Here is a 21885-nt window from a genome sequence, read left to right on the forward strand (position 1 = left end):
TCTTTTTAGTTTACATTACTGAGGTTAAAACTGTTGGCCTTGAGCTTGCTGAGCAAGAGCTCTACTACTTGAGCCACTTTCCCAGGTACCATATGACTTTTTTTTATACATAGCTTCTCAGAATTGGGAGTTAGAAGCTCTTTAGTTAAAATTCTTTACATGTAAGCTTTCCTTTATATATTGTATTAAGATTGACTACTTTTGTTTTGGCATGGAGAAATTTGTGTTTTAGGTTCCAAAATGCTAAGATTACAAATACGTTTCACCATTCTCGGCTACCTTTCAGATTTTTGTTATTGTTGGAGGGAGTAAAAAAATAAGATTGACTGTTTTTGTTGTTTTATTGGTAATATAATTCTTTTGTTACTGCTAAGGTGTCATGCCTAGGGGTTACCATTTCATAATTTAGTTTGTTGTAGTTTGTTTTTTAGGTAGGGTCACATGTTCTTTTCTGGGGATGGAGGAGGCACTAGCTTTCAATCAACTTCCTCCTAGCTTTGTTTTCTGGAGTGCTATAATCCATCCACTACATTTGGCCCTAGGATGTACTACTTTTGATATCACTCTTTAAACCTTACTCTTACTTGGAGGGAGGAGAGGAGTCATTGATATTGTCTGTGAACCATTTATTGTATTGTGAATCTCAGAGCATCAAGCCTGGGATAATCCAAGACAAATGAATACTCACCTTCTTGTTAACTGCCTATTTGTCCTTGACGCCCTTTAGGGGGAAAGTGTTTAGAAAGTTGGCTTTTAGTAGCCTAGCTCCTATTAATTCTGGTAAGGGAGTGTGGTAGAACTCATTCCTACCATTTATTGAATCCTCTTCTCCTCCAGACAAAACTTCATGTCCTTGGGACTCTAAGGAGCTGCAGAGAATAACAAGACATAGTCTTTAATTTCAGAGATAGCTACTCTAGGAAAGGAGATCATAGATTGATGACCATGAAACAGTTTAAAGTAGCCAGGTAAATGAACTATTGTGACACTGGACAGGAAAGGTCTTAGAGTGAGATGAGCAACAGTAGATTCAAGCTAAGGAAGGAAAAAGTAGTGTTTGAGTTAGTCTTACAATATAATGTATTATAATGTACAATATAATGTACTTCTCCTAGGCTGAGTTAGAGAGAGTAGAGGGAGAAATGAGAGGAATACCTAGGACAGAAAAGCATTTGTTAACTTGTTAGGAATGTAACATCACCCTGTGGCCACAGAATTGGCTTGTGAATTGGAGGACGTAGGGAGTAAAACTCTAATAGGTTAAAGTTGAACTTCCCACACTTATCAGATTCTTGAAGAGGTTGAAATCCCTGATAGATTTTGAACTTGGGGCTAATATCCTCAGAACTTGGCTTTAGGAAAACTTTTAATGGTCATGTGCCAAATATACATTGAAGAGAGAGACCTGACACTTGAGTTGCTTTTATTATCTAGATGCAAGGACTTTTGGTTCCTGAACAGTAAGAGTGTTCTAGAAAGGAGGGATGAATTCCAAGTTAATTCCAAGACACAAAGTGAATTCCAAGCATCCACAGACTTAGTGTTTTTATACAGATTTAATCCTTAAAGATATTCATGGCCTAGTTCCAAACTAGAGTCAAGTAGAAAGTAATTATACCTGTAATTAGTGACACTTCCTGGCCATAGTCACACACAACACAGTAGAACTACCTTTGGAGATCTTGCTGAGGATACATTTTCACCTGATAAAAGGAGATTTGGGGGAACAGCCACTAGAAATGCTTTCTGTTCTTTCCTCTAGCATAGGGTCCATGCTAGGTGGTCCATGCCCAACTAAGTCCTTCTAGAGAATGACCAGGCTGGAAAGCTCAGGTGTCTTAAAGTCTGGCCTCAAGCTCACACTGACCTCCAAAGACAGTTATAGTAGGGCTGTACAGATGGCATAGGTATTATGTGCCCAAAAGCTAACTCTGCCTTTGACAGTCAGCAGCAGGAGGGGTGCTTCCAAGAGCTGTGTTCTGCTTGGGGTTCCAATCAGTAAGCCAAAACAAAAAACACCCCACCAGATCCCAATCCTAATTGTGACTAGAAATGATATGATATAAAGACCTTTTCTCTCTTGGTTTTCTTTCCTGTTACACACACACACACACACACACACACACACACACACACACACACACACACACACACACACACACACACACACACACACACACACCCTGTTAAATTATTTTTTGCTGTATTTGCTTCCCAGCAGTTACACACACACACACACACACACACACACACACACACACACACACACACACACACACACACACACACACACACACACACACCTGTTAAATTATTTTTTGCTGTATTTGCTTCCCAGCAGTTATGTGATGAGGCATGTTTCTGTGAATTAGAAAGTTTAGATTCCTCCTTCAGCCATTCCCCTTCCTCCTCCCCCCCTCCACCCCAGCTTTTCAGCAAAGCAATAAAATACTTCTGCCTGCCTGCCTGCCTGCCTTTCGTTCTGTTTGTATGAATTAAGTCGACAGGATAAATATTCACATTCCCAGCTACAGGCTGAAACAATGTTTGCCTGTTCTGCTCAGTGAATCGAGAAAAAAAAGGAGCCTGACATCACACTATACTGTACATTCCCGGCACAGATCATTTATTTAAGTCCTTGAAAAAATACAGATGTTTTACCAGCCGAAATAAAATCCTTTGTAAACACTGAGCTTGGAAAAATGTGGCACTGACCTAGCTGGGAGGTTGGAGCAATGTAGGGTGAAGACAAGGCAGAATGGCAGACACAGAAATTTTATACTTGGCTGGATGTGATAGAGTCAGAAATGTTCACCTCATGGTCTTCATGTTGCAAAAGGAAAATGATCAAATTTGTTTTTAAGAAAATCCAGTCACAAGCCTGAATAGAATCTGTTGCTCTTCCGAGTTTGGGATTGTTCATGGTTATAATATTTGTCTCAGAAGTGAGCATCCCTGTTCTTACTGGAGTTGGCCCTTTTCAGGGCTGCTCAACCCTGTCCTGTTATTGCTGGATCTTGCTGACTGCTGGAGCTCAGCTGCTGTTGGTTTTATGCAGGGAAACTTGCCTGGAAGCCATGCTTGGTGAAGAGGAAAACCCATCTCAGCGTTGCATTCCCAAACAGCCATATATCATCTTCATCTTGTCTAACACAAGTCCCTATTTTAGTCCAGCAGGGTAAACCAGACATTTTACTGGTGTACTGCAAGTTTTTTCAGGAAAGTCTTTTTAGATCCTATGGTATTTATTCAAAGAGCATTACATTTGCTCTATAGATTACTTTTAAGATTCTGAGCTGCCCAGATGGACCCCATCCTTTGCACAGATGCCTGAACCCCATTAAATAACACCCCCCCAAATCTCTCTGTGTTTAGAGTAGAGGGTCAAAGGATAACTACTTCCAGGTTTTCCAAGTGGAGTTTCATTAAGGCTTGTGCCTTAAGGGCAAGAAATCTAGCCTACTCCCTGGTCTTTCCTACAGGGCAGTCTCTGCTCCTCAGCAGTGACCGGAACCTCCCCAGGACAGAGCGCCCGCCCCATGACTGTCAGAGTCACTGGGGATGCTATTAGGTGTCTTTGGTTGACTCCTGTGTGTTTTCAGTCTGTTCTGACTAGTATATAACTATCTTAAGACAACAAAGTTTTCTTCTGTTTTCCTTTGCTGGTAACATTTGAGTCCACCATTAACTGACTATTCCAGTGTGATTATTGAGTGCCCTTTAATCTCAAGAATTCCTGTTTTCCCCCACAAATTACCCTAGTCAGAATAAACATCACCTAGATGTTCTCAACCTGTATCTCATTAAATGAGATGTTAATCACAAGCTCATTAAATAGCCTCCTTCATTCTCAGAGCTACTTTGGAGTCTCTTATATAATCCTGCTCTTGAAAGATGTCACTTAGTCACCATCTGCCCGAATTGACTCTGCTTACTGTTGCTCAGCTCTAAGTCGACAGCAGTTCCACACCCTGTCCTTGTACCCCCCAGGGAGCTTCTCAAAAGGACCCTTCCTTCTTCATTCCACTCCTCCTAAAGTTTAGATAGAGTGGGAAAGGGGAGTCACATAGGTAGATCCTGTCTTGGCCAGACAGATGAGCAAACCCAGATGGATGGTATAAACCTATGGTTCTTTTTGTCCACCCTCTACTTTCAAACTTCTGATAAAAGATTTGGGCTTTGTAAATATTTCATTTTCCTCTTGAACTTGCAAAAGTTAAAAGAAGAGCAGTGGCAAGTGGCATTGGTATTTGGCCTTAGGCAGCAGTGGGGTTGAGGTGGGCTAGCTCTTATCTCAGAGCTAGCTCTTGCTGCTAAGCTGTGTCCAGGGGACTACTGCTCAGCAGATAGGTGGACCTACGACAGCTGGATCTTCTGACTTTTCCAAAGAAGTTGGGGATGGGGTGATTTTGATGTGCTTAATTCACAGATGTTGGTGCTAATAAAAGAACTACATGGAAGCCACATGTGAGTGGTTCATGCCTATAATCCTAGCTACTCAAGAGTTTGAGACCTGAAAATCACAGTTCACAGCCATCCCAGGCACACAAAATCATGAAACTCTTAATTCCAACTAGTCCTTAAGGTGCCAGAAGTGGAGGTGTGGCTCAAGTGATAGAGCGCCAGTCATGAGCAAAATAGCCATGTGAGAATAAGAGGCCATGATTTTAAGCCACACTAACAAAAAAAAGAAGAGCAGACACTGGTGGCTCACACTTGTAATCCTAGCTACTCAGCAGGCTGAGATCTGAGGATTATGGTTCAAAGCCAGACTGGGCAGGAAAGTCCTTGATATTCATATCCAATTAACCACCAGAAAACCAGAAATGGTTCTGTGGCTCAAAGTGGTAGAGTGCTAGCCTTGAGTGAAAAAGCTCAGAGACAGCACCCCAGCTGTGAATTCAAGCCCCAAAACTGACAGAAATTTGAAGGAAAAAAAAAAAAAAGGAAAGAAAAAAAGAGTACTACATGGGCCAAATAAAGCCTCAGCAGCCCCTCTTAACTCATAGACTTATTGATCCTTTAAAATTATTCTCAGACTGACTCCCACCACCCTGAGCGTACCCTGGCAGTGCTTCTTGTCATAGAGGACTATTTGCTATCCCCTGAACACTACTAACATTTTTGTTTCAAGCATGGGACTTGAACTGGGCCTGAGCACTGTCCCTCACCTCTTCAGCTCAAAACTAGCGCTCTACCACTTGAGCCACAGCGCCACTTCTGGTTTTCTGGTGGTTATTGGAAATAAGAGTCTCATGGGCTTTCCTGTGGGCTGGCTTTGAACCGTGATCCTCAGATCTCCGCCTCCTGAGTAGCTAGATTACAGGCGTGAGCCACTGGCACCCAGCATTTTTTGTTGTTGTTGTTATAGACTATTTTTGAAGAATATTTTTTATTATACAGAAAAATTGAGTTGATAATACAGAGAGTTCCTTTGCCTTTTTACCAATTTTGTCTTTATTAATGTCTCATTCATATGATACATTTATTGTAACTAAGAAATCAGTATCAATACATCATTATTAACTAAACTCCACCTTAGTTTAAATAAACTAAGATCCATTTTTTGTTTTTTGTTTTTTAAATGCCAGTCCTGGAGCTTTACCTGGGCCCTGTCCCTATTCCTTTTTTCTCAAGGCTAGTTCTCTACTTCACGAGCCAAAGCTACCACTTCTGGCTTTTTGGTGGCTAGAGGTAAGAGTCTTGTGGACTTCTCTTGCCTGGGATGGCTTTGAACCATGATCCAGGATTACTATATTTTAATGCCCTTTAAAGTTTTCCTTATATGCTTTCTCTTCCCTTCATTCCAACAAGATTCTTTTCAAGGCCAACTATTAATACCAATCTTTCTGTAGAACCTTCTCTGCCTATATTTGGAATGGGCTAGGAGGGAGGGAACAGACAACACACTCACATTTTTATCTAGTTCCTAGTGTGAATATGTATTCTTTGCAATCTCTCTTCACTTACAAAAGTAAACATTACTTCAGTGATTTTCCCCACTCTGCTTCCATGGTTTCTCTTTTCACAATTTCACTTATCTATAATCAGCCTCAGTCCTAAAATATTAAACTGGAGCCGTGGCTCAGTGGTAGAAAATCTGCCTGTCAAGCACAAAGCTCTGAGTTCAAACCCCAAACAACAAACAAGCAAACAGATAAGTGGAAAATTCCATAAAGTTTATAAATTTTAGATAACTTCTATCACAGTATAACATTATAGTATATTTTATTAGTTACTATTGTTAAACTTTCAGTATCACAAGTTTATAAGATGTATTTTATCGTCGATATGAATATATAGGAAAAACATACTGTATATGGGGTTTGGTTTACTATATATAGGTTTGACATCAGCACCCACTGGAGGTCTTGGAACATAACCCTCATAAATCAGATGGATTACTATATGCTCTGTTTACCATAAGGAAATAGAGGAAACGGAAGGCGCTCAAAGGCTAGCTACTCATTTGTTTATATCCTTTTCCCCCAGAACTGTAAAGTCTGTGTCTTCCCACTCTCTCCCATGTGGCGTGGTTCTTACTAAACACCTTCCACAGCAGATGAGGGGTTTCACCTCTGTGTCTTCATTCTATATTGATAACTGAACCGACGGGAGGTGTCCTGAAAGAGTTGATATAGGTAGAGGCATGATATACTAATGGTTTCATATGGCAAATGCTTATTGAGTTCCTACTGGGCCCCAGACTTATAAAGGTGAGGTCAGGCATGGTCAGGAAAGTGATGGCAATGTAGCAGTAACAGGTAATACATCCCATCCAGGTAGTGCCAGGGAAATGTTGATTTTCCATTTGTCCATGTCTAGAGTTTAAGCTGGAGGACAGTAGAGGCCATTTGTTTCTGATGCAGCCCCTAGGACAGTGCCTGGTACGAATAGTTGCTTAATAAATATTTGTTGACTGAACGTTTGAATCCTGTTACACATTCAAGACACCCAAAATGACACCAAACTTCTCAGAGTTTTCATGTCAGTTAATTCCCCTCCTCAGGTCTGACAGCTTTGGATTCTCTGTTGCTTGGTTCAGGCTGTTTACAAATTAGAGCAGGCCTGGGCCCAACTGAGCTCTTAGTCCAGAAGTTCTTCTAGATCAGAACTTTAGAGAAAGTAGTCACCTTGCTTCTGCCAGCCTCAAGAGCTGTGGGACACATGAACCTTCCTGGGAGCTGCCTGGAAAGCCTGGGCCTGACCATGGATTCAGGGGCCTAGCCATAGTTCTGAACCTTACATCAAAGCATGGCCTCATTTTCATAAGTCCAGCAGTCTTCAGAATCATGTGAGAGTAGTTGTGTTTTCCAATGCTTTAATTAATATTCCTAAAGAAAAACATTGCAAAAACACTTAACCTATTTTGTAAATTTACTTACAAACCTATTTTTCCTCTCTCCTTTCTCTGTGTTATCTCTTCCTTCTCCTTCCCTGTTTCACTTTTTCCTTGACTTCTCTGACCGGTGCCTCATTTCTAGTTTTCTCTGCTTGTTTATTTCCACCAGGTTCTTCTATGTGAACCTCTCTCTCCATTTGTCCCATGTAAACAGATCACTCTCTGTCCCTGGTAAATAACTAGGATTACAATTGTTGTCTGGTTTGTGCCCAGGGTAACAGAATTGATGGGCTTGTAGTCTGATTTTCATAAACCAGAGCTACCAAGCGTTTCAAAAACAGTCTTGTTTTTGCCAAGCAAGGTGAGCAAATATAGGACTAAGTTTAAACATCCATCAAAGAGTTATTTTTGAAGTGATTGCTTCTAAATGAGAAGCATTTGAAAATTTTTCTCACAGCTTTACAAGTAAATTCCAAAATCTTGTATTTTGCTGGTTTCTGCTGATTAATTATGATCCTGTGACACCATGAAAAGCCCTGATGGTTGGTTTTGTGCAGCTGTGGAGAAAAGAAATCCAAGGCGCAGTGACTTTGCCAACTTTTTCAGGACAGTGAGGACTAAGGCTGAGGGAGGTATTTTTCCCTCTGGCAGTCGCCACATAAGAACAGAAGCCCCAGCCAGACCCAGTTCTCTAGGCTGCATGCCGGGTGGTTTGGTCCCTGTGGGGGTGTGGCAAGAGAGTAACATCTGATCTGTTGCTTCTGAATAATAGATCCTCTATTAGAGAAAGCATTTCCAGTGTCCACATTGGGACCATACACATTCTTCTGTATAGTCAGTTCTGTTTAGGAAGAAGAAGTAACTACTTACAGCAAAGTAAGTGAAATTTATTACAATTCCTTAAACAGAAGGTAGTTGTCATGGATTTGTGGTTGATTGCAGATTTCTGACCTAGGAAAACCTGCAAGCTCACCATTTAGGCTTTGATGATATTTTATCTTCTCCTCTTAACTTTTCTCATCACGCCCTTCCATATCTAAATTGCAGTTATTTCACTGCTGTGAGTCCAGCCTCTCACTGGCAGACAAGAAACAAAAGAAAAAGTTGAATCTGGTTGCTCAGAAAGAATCATCTGAAGCTCCATTGAAGAATACAATGGGGAATACCCCAAATATTATTAAAATAAACTTGAAAGTTCTTGGTGTGTTATCTGTACTTGTTTTCCTCTATCCATCCCTAACCCCTGATTTAGATGAGAAAGCCAAGCCCGAAGAAATTGTGTATCATGTCTTTTTCCTTGGCATGAGCACCAGTCAAAGGGATTCATCTCATTCTCATTCATTCTGTATTTCACACTTGTGCTCTTCTCAGAAGCATATGGATTCCATTGCTAGAGCCATGATTGTTTTTCTAAATATAGGCACTAGAGAGACAACAAGACTGCCATATCCTTTGAAGTCTGGTAAATAAGGCTATGTAATAGTAAGAAAGTAGAACAATTCTACTTTGACCTCTAAGGGAAGTCTTGCTAAAAAATCTATGTCACAAACATCACCATTGGCTGTTTGCAAAGGCAATCATGGATGTGCCTCCTCCATTAGCCAGCACTGTTCCATGAACCCAGATGTGTAAAGCAGTGTAAGCCTCTTAGACTGTCTTTCTTGGCTAAAGACTTTGACTTTAAAAGGATCGTTTTTATTTTCATAGGAGGCTGCTAACCCAAAGGTGTTTACATTTTTTTTTTTTTTTTTTGCTGAAATCACTATAAACAGACAGACAGACAGACAGACAGAGATAGGCTGCTTCTAACTAATAAGCTGCTATAGCAAATGATTGGCTACCTCCAGTTTGCAGAATTGTGGGAAGGACTCAGAACATAGATATGGACGGGGGCCACAGATTTTGTATACCAATACAACCTTCTGAGCCTCCATTCTGCTTCTCTTGTAGAGACCACAGCTGCATTGCACAAGTGTCTGTTTTCTTTGAGAGGGGAATATTTTGAGGAAACCAAAAATGGAGGAACTGAGTGCTTAAGAAAAATATATTTTCACATCAGGATGTTGTTTTTTTTCTTTTTTGGTTTAGGTTTTTCATTTGTTACAAGCCTACACAGACGCCAGACACAGAACAAATGCAGACTTTCTGCAGGAGCTGACTGACATTACTGCTTGTACCAAAGCCAAACTCTGGCTGGCCAAGAGGTATGTTAAAACCCTACATGAGCAAGGAGTTATCAATCAGATGTTAGCAATGTATTCAAGAATTGCTGTTTTTAGTTGTGGAGAGTTTTAGGTCATTGGCATGAGTTTTCTAAACTTTTGGAATATTTATCCTTTTAGAACTTGGAGTTGTGGTAAAGAAAGAAAAATATTTTCTTGACAATTTTTCTAAAAGTTCTGAGTTACTAGGGGGCATGTAATATGGCTTTTTATCTGCCCACTAATCAGCTGGTTTTTATTAATTCCCGCTATGTGCCAGCCCTAGGTTAGACTTATAACAATGAAAGATGGTAATTGACTGAGTTGTGTGATACAAATCCTTAGGAGCTATGACAGCTCGGAGATTAGAGATTGGCATCCAGCTTGAACAGGCACTGAAAGACAAGGTATAGATAGAAAGAGGGCTAGAAGTGGCTGTGGTGAGTAGACGGGAAACTTGAACAAGGAAGGCAAAGAAGGTTGGGTACCTGTGTTCTTTTCCTTGTTTATTCTGGAATGTAGAATATAAAAGATGAAGGAGAAGAAAGAATTTTCCATGTAATGAATCATCACAGGGAGTGTTCGCTCTGACACTATCCAGACTCTGTGTTGGAGTCTTGGGTACTGGTAGAACAGTATCCTTGCAAGGGCCCACTGTGTATGCTGTCATTTGGAACAGAGAAGGTCCAGAAGGGGCCCATGTGCCACCTTATCATATCTCATGCCACATTATTCTGCATGTGATTATGAGTATATATTGGTTGTCTAATGTGGTGGCCTCTGCTTTTTAATGTGTTTTTCTTGGGCTCCTCACTTTATATGGCAAATCAAGTATGGGCCTACAAATAGGTTTCAATTGAATAATAAGCTACGTGCTAGCCTTTGTTAGGAGAGGTAGAGATGCAGTGATATTCAAGAACTGGCTTCTAAGTAGTGAGAAAGATGTATGAGCAGATTATTTTCACCCAGTATGCTAAAGTGCAATAACAAATGTATGTCATTCAGGAATGACTCAGAAGGAAGGTGAGGGTGAGCTAACAGTGAACCAACCATCAAGAGATAATAGAATTCTAGACTTTCATAGTAGTATGAAACAGTGTGGCAATTTTGGAGAACTATGCAAAATATAGTCTCCCAAATGGCAGAAAAAGAGGCTGAGGAAATACACAGAGGGTATGGTGAGAACCCTTAAAGGAAGCCTTCGGGTGAAGGGGAGCCAGTGGTGAACAACCTGACACATGGCAGGATGCGGAGGCAGTGGGAGGGTCAGCACTTTTAGCTTTGGACAGGGGTTTTGAGGGGGAAATTCTCTAGTGTCTGAAATGCCAATAAAGTTTTGGTAAGCCTGTCATGTTTCATCCCCGGTTTTTTTCCTATTTTATTTAAAAGAAACTGCTGCTTTGCCATGAACTATCTCCTTGAGACTGGTACCATTCACTCTCTTTACTCTTACCCTTTCCAAGCCACATTTTCTGGGAGAACAGGGACTTGTGTTCACATTTGTACTCTAATCTGTCTACGAGTAAATAGGGCAAATCTTGCTGACTGTTGCTGGGCAGGAAGTCAGGGCTCTCCAAGAAATCATCCCTTTGAAATCCTGCTTCCAGCCAGGACTGCCTCAGGAATTCTAACTATAGTTTTTGAAGTGTTTTTAAGGAAGGAATTTCTTCCCTTTAGTTTACTGCTCCTTCATGGGTACATAGGAAGTTGTTACCTATATGTCTTCTGACTCCTTCTGGGTCTTCTTGAATGTGATGAAGAAAAATGAATGACAGTTCAAACATCGATGGCCTTTCATATTACACAGAACCTGAAGATAGCTGGCAAAGTTGCCATCAGCCTCTTCTTTAGCTGGAGAATTCCTCCAGTTCTTCCTAAACCTTCTCTGTGGTTCTTCTTGCTGTTGTCTGATCAGGTTTCCATCATCATTCCTGGTAAAGCTGTAAGAAGTAAAGGCATAAGTCACTGCAGTTCACTGGATCTCTTCCTCTTTACCCAGAGTCCAGGAAAGTCATTTTGCTGTTTTCAGTACTACAGTCAACTCTCTATTATCCAAGTGTGAACTTTCCCCTTGGTGGCACAGTGTATCAAAGCTTTGTATCAGTCTTTCTATATTATCTGTATTCTTGTTATAACAACCCTAAAGATCCTCAGTAGAAAGTTACAGAATTAAATATAGATGAAGCTTCATTCCTCCTCCACAATTGCCTTGTTCTTGAAGGTCTTTTGCTCTGAGGGGTATTTATCTACATCCATTAACTACATGCTCAGATGAGCCCACTTGGGGTCTTCATGGTCCCCCTCTCAAAGCAAGCCTTTCTTTACTTTCTCCTTGCCTTTCTCATGAAAATGTTACAGTAAAGAATATTGCAGGTGGGTGCCAGTGTCTTACACCTGTAATCCTAGTTACTCAGGAGGCTGAGATCTGAGGATCATCATTCAAAACCAGCCTGGACAGGAAACTCCATGAGACCTTTATCTCCAATAAATACTCAGAAAAAGCTGGAAGTGGTGCTGTGGCTCAAGTGGTAGAGTGCTAGCCTTGAGTACAGAGAGGCTCAAGGACAGAGCCCAGGGCCTGAGTTTAAGCCCCAGGATTGGCAAAAAAAAAAAAGAGTATTCTCTAGATTTAACTGCTAAAGATGCTACTTTATGTCACTAGTAATATATACATGAAAAACATACAAATGTTTTCCAGAAAATCGACTAGGGATTTTCTGTATCATTTTATTATGAACTAAAAAATTAATATTACTACAAAAAAAAGTTGAGTTACATTGTAGTACCTTTTTCCTCCTATAATTTATTTGTTTATCAGACTGAGTTCATTCAGCCTAATAAGTACAAAAATTTTAGTGAATGTGTTATTTATTTGTCCTTTTGTTCCAAAAGGAGAATTTTTTTTTAATTCATTGGAGCCATGGGATAATGAATTCAGTTTTTAAATTTTGACTCTGAAATTGAGGGTATAAAAACTTCTCATATATTTGTGTTTTGACTTTGCAGGATTAATAAGGATTTATATGAGGTGGTTGAGCAGTAGTCATGGAGTTGTTGGGGGAATTTCGGTGATGAATGGCTAACTGGCAACAACAGCCTGAGTATCAGGACTGGGCTTCTGCTCTTTACAGGCCACTTTTCATTCCAAGATGTCAAAACCTTTATGGAAATCAGCTCATTAATCCTTCAGGTCCCTTCATTCCCCATTTCCCTCTATTCCTCCCTCCTCAATCCAGTTCACTGTCTCTCTCATGGTGCTGAGGCAGTTTACCAACTACTGAAGGAAAATTAAGCTGATCTAGGCCAGAAACTAGGGAAAATAAGGATGAGCCACTGGCCTAGGCTGATTGAAGTTGTCTTGAAAGCGGAGTGAACCCAGTACTCTGTAGATTCCAACTCCATCACAATCCTAACTGAAATAGCAAAGGCTTTAAAAGCCCTATCAACTCATATTCAAAAAGACTTATTTGCTTTAGTTGAGAGTTAGAATTACTATTATATTGAATTAAAATTTTTTTCAGCAATGAATTTAGTCATCTAATGTCTCACAGAATATGTGAGTGTATTTTGGGTGTTCCTTCTAGTAAATTGAGTCAACTAAACATACTATTTATTCATACTAAATATGATACCCAAAAAGAAACATGTTTCTTCTTAAACTTTTCTTTTCCTGATTGCCACTGTAATGTATGGTTATCATAGAAAATTGTCAAGTACAAAACCTGGAAAAGAAGGGAATAAAAGTCTATTCTTACCACGATCCAGTGGAATCTGCTAGTTTTGGTTAAAAGTTTAATGTAGTTACTTCCTCTTTTTTTCATAGTTAAGGTTCTACTGCATGTATAATTTTGAGCTTCCCTCTTTCACTTGGTAGTATTACAAAAGCATTTGCTAGTCTTCTTATTAAAAACTATGGTACAGCTGCTATGGAAAAATAGTATGGCACTTCCTTAAAATACTTGAAAGTAGAATTCCTATATAGTCCTGCAGTTCTACTTGTGGGTACATAAACAAGAAATTGAAAGCAGAGATTTAAGGTGGTATTTGTAAACCATGTTTTTGGCAAAATTATTAATAGTGGCTATAAAATGGAAACATGTCAAGTATTCATTGTTGACTGATGAATGAGAAAAATATTGGGTACACATATGATGACATTTATAGCCTTAAAATGGAAGAAAATTCTCTCTTTAAAAAATCAGTCTTTTTCCAGTACTAGAGATTGAGCTTTGAACATAGTAGGTAAGTTCTCTGCTACTGAGCTACATTGAATGTAGCTACATTCTAGAAGGAAAATCTGATACATGCTATACCATGAATGAACATGAACCTTGAGCATTGAACTAAGTGACATAAGCCAGTCACAAAAAGAAAATATAGAATATACCTAAGAGTAGTCATATTTATAGAGACAGTAGAATGTCAGTTGCTGGAGACTGAAAGAGGAGCAGAGTTTTAGGGTTTGTTTTTGTGCCAGGTCTGGGGCTTGAACTCAGGGCCTTGCATTCTTGCTTGGCCTTTTCTTTTACTTTCTCAAAAAGTGCTACCACTTGGACCACCCTTCAGTTCTAGCTTTTTGCTGTGAGAGTCTCTTAATTTGTCTGCCCTGGCTAGTTTTTAACTGTGGTCCTCAGATCTTATCCTTCTGAGCAGCATGAGCCACAGATGCCCCAGCTTCGGAATTTACTTTTAACAGATGAAAAAGTGTTCTGGAATTATGTGGGTAAATTTTACAATTAAAATTTTTTATTGCAAATATTTAAGAAAAAAGAACTTTCTCTCTCTCTCTTTTTCTTTCTTTCTTTTTCTTTCTCTCTTTCTCTGTTTCTCTTTCTTTCCCTCCCTCCCTTCTTTCTTTCTTCTTTCTTTCTCCCTTCCTTCCTTCCTTCCTTCCTTCCTTCCTTCCTTCCTTCCTTCCTTCCTTCCTTCCTTCTTTCCTTTCTTTGTTGTGGGGCTTGAACTCTGGGCCTGGGGACTGTAATCAGCTCTTCAGCTCAAGGCAAGCGCTCTACCACTTGAGCCACAGCGCCACTTCCAGTTTTCTGGTGGTTTATTGGATAAGAGTCCCGTGGACTTTCCTGCCCAGGCTGGCTTTGAATCATGATCCTCAGACCTCAGCCTCCTGAGTAGCTAGGATTACAGGCGTGAGCCACCGGCGCCCCGCTACTGTCATTCTTTCAAGTTTTAATTTTCATAATTGCTTCTTTATTCTTCTTCCCAGTTTTGCCATGTATCTTTATTTTATTTTATTTTATTTTATTTTTTTGGTCCAGTCGTGGGGCCTGAACTCTGGGCCTGGGCGCTGTCCCTCAGCTCTTCAGCTCAAGGCTAGCGCTCTACCACTTGAACTACAGCACCACTTCCGGCTTTTTTCTTTTTTGCTTATGGGGTGCTGAGGAATGGAACCCAGGGCCTCAGGCATGCAAGGCAAGCACTCTACCACTGAGCCACCTTCCCAGCCCACCATGTATCTTTTTTAAAAAGAAAGTATTTTTCTTGTTCTTTTTTCCTAATTTGCTTTATTGTTGTTTTAGAGATCATATACAGGTCATATAGCGTGGGTTATATTTACAAGTAAATACGTACATTTCCGTTCTCCCTCATTTTCATCAATGATCAGTGCGTTCCACTGTTGCACTTTTTCGACCTTTTTCCTCTGATTCTGTGCCCTCCTTCCTTCCTCCCTCCCACAGGTGTACATATGAATATACCATAGATAAGGCAAAGAAAAACCAAATTTTCTTAAAAGTCCTTTGTTTCAGTTTGTATGCACATACAGATGAAGAGGCGCTTGGGTATTGCACCTTTGTGAGTCTCTCCTAAGACTATCCTCTTCTGGTCTCACTGTGAGTATTTCGAATTCTGTGTAATTTGTCATATCCCAGTGCGTTTTTAGATCCAACTTCTGCATATCAAGGAGAACATGTGCTGTTTGTCGCTCTAAGCTTGGCTTACCTCACTTACCATGAGTTGTTCTAGTTTCATCCATTTCCCTGCAAATGGCATTATTTTATTCTTCCTAATGGCTGTGTAAAATCCCATTGTATATAGATACCACATTTTTTGGACCACTCATCTATTGTGGGGCATCAGTGTTGTTTCTACATCTTGGCTGTTGTGAGTAGTGCAGCAGTGAACATGGATGTGCAGGTGTCCTTATCATATCCTGGTTCATGATGCTCAGGGTAGATGCCTAGGAGTGGTATGGCTGAGTTGTAGGGAAGGTCTATGTTTAGTTTTATAAGAAACCTCCAGACTGCTTTCTAGAGTGGTTGTACTAGTTTACATTCCTACCAGCAGTGCAGTAGGGTTCTTTTTTCCCCACATCCCCACCAGCATTTGTTGTTCGAATTCAAAATGTTGACCAATCTAACTGGGGTGAGATGGAACCTGAGTTGTTTTGATTTGCATTTCTTTTATGGCTAGGGATGATGAGCATTTCCTCATGTGTTTCTTTGCCATTCTTACCTCTTCTTCTGAGAAGTATCCTCTTAGTTCCCTTGCCCATTTAGTAATTGATATATTACGTTTGGGAGGGGTTAGTTTTTTAAGCTCTTTATATATATATATTGGATATTAGGCCTTTGTCTGATGTATTGCTGGTACAGATCTTTTCCCAGTTGGTTGGCTGTCTTTCTAATTTAGGAACTATTTCCTTAGCTGTGCAGAAACTTTTTGTTTTAATGTTAGTCCCACTTGTCAAATCCCTCTCCTATCTGTTATGCCCCTGGGACTCTATTCAGGAAGTTACTACATGTACCTATAAATTCTAATGTTTGTCCTACACCCTCAGATAAAGAGTGTACTTTTTAGACAGCATCACCTCCTCCCTCTCTCACTTCCAGTTTTCCCTCCCATCCTCACTCACAAGTTATATAGTTCATTTTCAGTATAGTGTTCAGTGAGTACCATTGCTGCATTTGTTCCCCCTCACATTTTTATTTTTTTGAGGTGAGGCATACATAGACTAAACTGTACCTGGATTACTTTACTCAACATACGTATATGCTAGCAATTATAGCCATATTCCATGCTATATGAAGTACTGTAGCTATTTATTAAAAACCACTTTTAGTGTAAAGCAGGCAACAAAACTGTCTTCTCAAATAGACTTGTAGGCCTAGAATTTTACATCTGGAAAGAACTATAAAGTTTATTATAGCTCACTCCCAGCCCTTTGTAGCCACAGGTTGGGGGATCTATTTTCATACTGCTGACCAAGAGTAGCCTCTATTGATAACTGCCTACAGTTGTGGTGGAGGCTCAGTTCCTTCTCAGGTGCTTTGTTCTGGACCACACTGTTCCCATCCAGGCAGGCCTTGAATGACATAAACTTAAGCATTGTCTCAGAGAGAAAAAAATACATGTTAATCACCTGGTGATCTGGTTAGACTAAAGACTCTCTCTCTCTCACACTGTGGTGAGACTAGAGAGCCTTTTTTGCTGCTTTTTCTTTCTTTCTTTGAATTTATCCAGCTTCCAGGTGATTTCACTGCTGCAGGTTCCAGTACATAGTACATACTTTGAGGAGCCAGACACTGTGATGGTCTAAACCCCAGGTAGAAATACTGTGTTCCCTTGCCCTCAGACTCAAGGTCTTGGAACTATGGCCTGGAGCTGCAGAAGAGTGCAGGTGACTACTCAAGGTATCTTCCCAGCCTTCTCTCTTACTCCCACCTACCTGGTATGACCTACACTAGGAGGCTGTTTGATTGCAGGGCTGCCTATATGGGAAGTCCACATTCCCTAGTCTGGGCGGCTGTCCCTGTGGCATCAGGGCCTAGGGCAGTGCTTTGTTGGCATGAAATGAGTATTTATCATTTTGAAAACTAACAATTTAATATTATAGTGGGAAAAAGCAGGCTCTCAGGAATACAAGAATAGGTCTCAAGGTTACTAGAAAAACAACCTTGGGAAGAAATTTTTGAATAAAATAGTGTTGATAAAAAAGAGGGCAGAGGAGTCAAGGTTTGCTGAAGACTTATTCTTAACCAAACCTAATGGTTTATGTCCCTAAGTTATTCTGATTTGCAAACATGACAGACTGTATGATCCATCCACTTCCTATTCAGCTTTCTTGCCCATGCTCCTCATACTCTTCTGTGTTCTTTATCTGTTCTTCTGCCTCCCAGGCCATATATTTCCAGCTGGTTTCCTGTCTCCTTTCCTTTCACCCTTATCCACACTCCCATCTCTTCCTTTTTTCTCTTTCTTACTAGTCTGTCTTAAACTGAGTGGTGTGCTGCTGAGGGCCTGTAGACTTAAGTGTGTGAAGAAAATATTTTCATTAGAAACAAAGATGGGCTTGCTTTTTGTGTAGCAGTCCCCCGGTTTCTCCCTAAGGGGTCTGTGGCCAGCTGCTGAAGTTCTGGTTTAGGATTCTGTTTTGCTTTACAATAGCTGAATACAGCACTTATTTTCTAACCACCAGACTTACTCACACAAGAGACTGTACTTCCCAGGCAGAAATACTGGGGCTTGGATCTGATTCCACTTTCCCACAGTTCCCTAGCCCCTTCCCAAAACCAGCCTGCCTTGGGGACTACCCCCTCCCCAGCAAAGAGCTCCTACAAGCTGCAGGTTGCTGTTTCCCTTCCATGCCATTGAAATGAATCCAGTCCAGAATTGTTAAAATATATGATCATGTAGCATTTTGAGACTATCATTTGTGGTCTCTGCCAAAATGTTAAGGGACACAAGTTTTAACAGGATGGTTAGTCACATAGCAAGTTTCCAATCATTGTTGGAGCTTATATGTTCCTTTTTGGTTTGTTTCATCATTGCTTGCTTGCTTTTCTCCTCCCTTTCTTCCTCCCTTCCTTCCTTTCATTCTTTCCTCCTTCCCCCTTGAATATTTCTGCAATATTCTCCCCTTTTATCTAATTTTAGAAAAGAGAGATTACTAGGTGCTGATGGCTCATGCTTGTAATTCTAGCTCCTCAGGAGGCTACGGTCTGAGGATCACAGTTCAAAGGCAGCCCAGTCAAGAAAGTCCGTGAGACTCTTATCTCCAGTTAATCAGTGGGAAAAGCCAGAAGTGGAAGTATGCCTCAAGTGGTAAAGTAGCTAGCCTCTATCAGGAATGGCACCCAGGCCCTGTCCTGAGTTCAGACCCCATGGTGGGCACAAGAGAGAGAGAGAGAGAGAGAGAGAGATTATTGTTTTCCTTTCAGTCTTCAGATTTTATGGGGATACAAAGCTCTCATTAGGGGATCCCTCTTTAAGACCTGATTTTAATCCTCCATCTCAGTCACTTTGAAGTTATTATGAGTTGATGAGAGAAATTAAGATGGTATATTTTACAGCCAAGTTTATTGACATTTGTTCCCTTTCCTTCAGACTGCTCAAGAATGTTTAAGGTCATGATGTCTTCAGATGAGATATTGTTTGTATTTATTTAAAATAGAAACAAACATTAGGAGTTATCACATTTCAGCCCAAACCAATGGAATAAGGTACAAAACATTTCTTCATTGAATACTCCTTTTGAAAACACAGTTTCAAATTTTGAAGTTTGAGACATGACGTTTGCACATGTACAAAGCATGTCTTGTTGACAGGCTAGGCTTATACACACTAGTCTGGGTAAAAGCACTTAAAAGTGACCAGTATGTTCAATTGAGCCTTGGGTCAAGTTGCCCAAGATCACAGCAGCAGAAAAAGATAGCAGCTCTAATTGCTGATGCTTTTTTTTTTTAATATAGAAATCTACTACCTTAGCATAGAGATGGTAATAACTTCAATAGAAGATTCAGAAATATTGGTCTTCTAATTGTAGCTGTTGGCTTATTGGAGTGTTACTGTTGGAAGATTTAGGCAAAATTGTCATTGCCTAACTTGCAAGAGAGTGTAGGCTCTAAGTATCCTCGGCACATTCTCATAATATTATGTAGCACCCTCATATAGTGGGATATTTTTTTCCTTTTAGTATGTAACATGTTCCATCTTTTGGATAAATCAACACCTTCATTGAGCCATTCTCAGTGAATTAACGCTAATTCATATGCACAAGACAGTACAAAGCAACATAGCACAGTGAGGAACATAAAGATGAGTGGCACTGTGTCTGTTAGGAATGATGTGAATGAGACCGTTACAGATTAAATTAACTATAAGCAAGTACAAATTTAGTAAATGCTATAATGAATCAAAGTGTGTTAGAGTTGAGACAGGAGTGATAAATGCTGGCTTGTGTGAGCTGGGTGCCAAAGAAGTATTTTAGGAGGAGAGATAAGGCTAGATGAGATCTAATTATTACCTGAGGTTAATTTTCTTTGATTGAACAATGCAAGATTATAGTGCCTTTGTTGCCCAAGGGTTTCTTGGTAGAGTTCCGCAGTGTGGGAAGTATGTTAGGCATGTATAATAGAACCCACATAGGATGTCAGTTGTCCAGCCTAATACAAGGAAAAGAGATTATCCATGTTAAATGATGAACCAATAATAAAGAAAAACAGAAGTATATGTGATAAGTACTAGAGTTCAGGAAAAAATGTGGACTAGGATAGGCAGGGAAGGCTTTCTGGAATAGTCAGCATTTGATAAGGGCTTTAGAACAGAGGGGTGACTTGGAAACCAAAAGTACTGAGGAAATAACATGTCAAGATGGTGGGTAGCATGTGTGATGGTATTCTATAAGCAAGGCATGTAATATATTGTGGGCAGTCGGGAGACAGAACCAAAGGAGAGATGCTGTGTTTGGAAGAGCAGTGCCAGAGTGGATAGAAGACCAGATGTGGCAACCCTTAAATATTGGCCCAAAGAATAAGTCTTGGACTTGGTCCAAGACTTAAAGAAGAAATGGATAAGCTCAGATCAACATTGATGAGAGGCTGTTGTCTGTTTGCTCATTAAATGCATTCAGGAATGTTTAAGGGTTTCTGGCTTCTCTTACTTAACAAAATTTCTGTTCTCTCTTGGTAGTTAACTCTTTAGTAACATCTATCAGCTCTATGTCACCTAGAAGCACCCATTGCACCCCAAGTTTTCTAGTCATGGGAGTAGAGATACTTGTGTGCATTTGAGATCACATGGCTTTTATCTGTCCAGTATTATGAAGGGAACAATAGAACCACAGAATTTATAGTTTAAAAAAGGAGGAAGGAGTTTAGAGATTGTCTAACCCAGTGGAATTCTTCAAAGAGAAGCTTATATGGAATTCAGGATGATAGAGATGGTGAATATGGTTCAGTCTAGGGTGTGTAGGCCTGGAGACCCACCTATTATATGGCTTCCCTCCCATTAGAAGTCCCAGAAGAGGATAAGAAAAGTACCTTGTCCCCCTATTGCAAAACTGAGCTAATCTAGACCAATATTTGCAGAAGAGGTAACATATTGGAAAGGCACCCTTCTTAGTTCACAGATGTGTCTGGCGCAGAGCTTGATATCATTAGTGATATAAGTAACATGTTTCTTTCTTGCCTCTTAACCTGTTGCCATCTTTTCCTGGTGCCTGATCATCCTGGTAGAAAATCTTATACCTCTGTACCCTAGGCTGCCTGGGACTCTCTCTCAGAAGCTGCTTTCCCTAGATAGGCTATGTGCTTCAGACTTTCTTACTGTCAGATATATCTGTTCTGGGTCCTCTTTCCTCAGAAATTCACTCTCAACTGCTTATCTGCCACTTAATCTGACCAACAAGTTCTAAGTTCTAATGCATACATTCTCCCAGGACATATAACTATTTTGCAGTAGTGTCATTTTGGAGATAGTACCTAGTACCCTAACTGACTACAGGCTTTCTGGCAATGCACAGACCTGGCAAGAGCACTTAGGTGCCCTTGTAATGAACTGACTCAGCCTTAGTACGTTTGCCCTGTGTGACCAGGCTCAAGGCCACCTCCAGGAAGGCTTGTGGGGAATGTAGACTACATGAGTGAGTCAGAGGAATATCCCTCCAAAGCCTTCTTCCCTCCCTCCCTTCAGATAGATGTGTGCTCATGTTGCCCAGAGTTATCCTCACTGATTGAAATGACCTGGAGGACATGCACATTCAGGATCTCATACCAGGACTCCCTGAGCCAGAGGGGCTCTCTTCAGCCCACATACCTTGTACTGCAATACAGCAACTGGGAGGGCCAGTTTTAGATGCACTTGGTGAATGGAAAGCCTCTAGCCTGAAAACAAGAGCACTGCACTGGAGTCCAGAGACACAGAATGCCTATAAGGTCACTGGGTCTAGTTCTGGGCCCTACTCAACTGCCCTAGAATGGTGTGGCCTATACTGCTGTTAGGTCTCTGTTTTTATCTACAGAGTAGAAAGCTCTCAAGTAAAGGTATAAAATAGATGAGGATTGGGGGGAGGGGAAGAAGATGAGAAGGGATGGGAAGGGGAAACAAAGG

The 21885-nt window shown here is 40.5% G+C and overlaps 1 protein-coding gene across 2 annotated transcripts in view; it reads left to right on the forward strand.

Annotated features, from left to right (window-relative positions):
• The window catches only part of Thada (THADA armadillo repeat containing), a 309811-nt gene that overhangs the window by 204870 nt on the left and 83056 nt on the right, over positions 1-21885 (forward strand). For both annotated transcript variants that reach the window (XM_042675483.1, XM_042675482.1), the window contains one exon: positions 9431-9546. In XM_042675483.1, coding sequence (XP_042531417.1) covers positions 9431-9546 — 116 coding nt within the window. The remainder of the gene's footprint in view (positions 1-9430; positions 9547-21885) is intronic.

Source organism: Dipodomys spectabilis, unplaced genomic scaffold (assembly GCF_019054845.1).
Source record: "Dipodomys spectabilis isolate Male_0828 unplaced genomic scaffold, ASM1905484v1 ptg000026l, whole genome shotgun sequence".
Classification (NCBI taxonomy): domain Eukaryota; kingdom Metazoa; phylum Chordata; class Mammalia; order Rodentia; family Heteromyidae; genus Dipodomys; species Dipodomys spectabilis.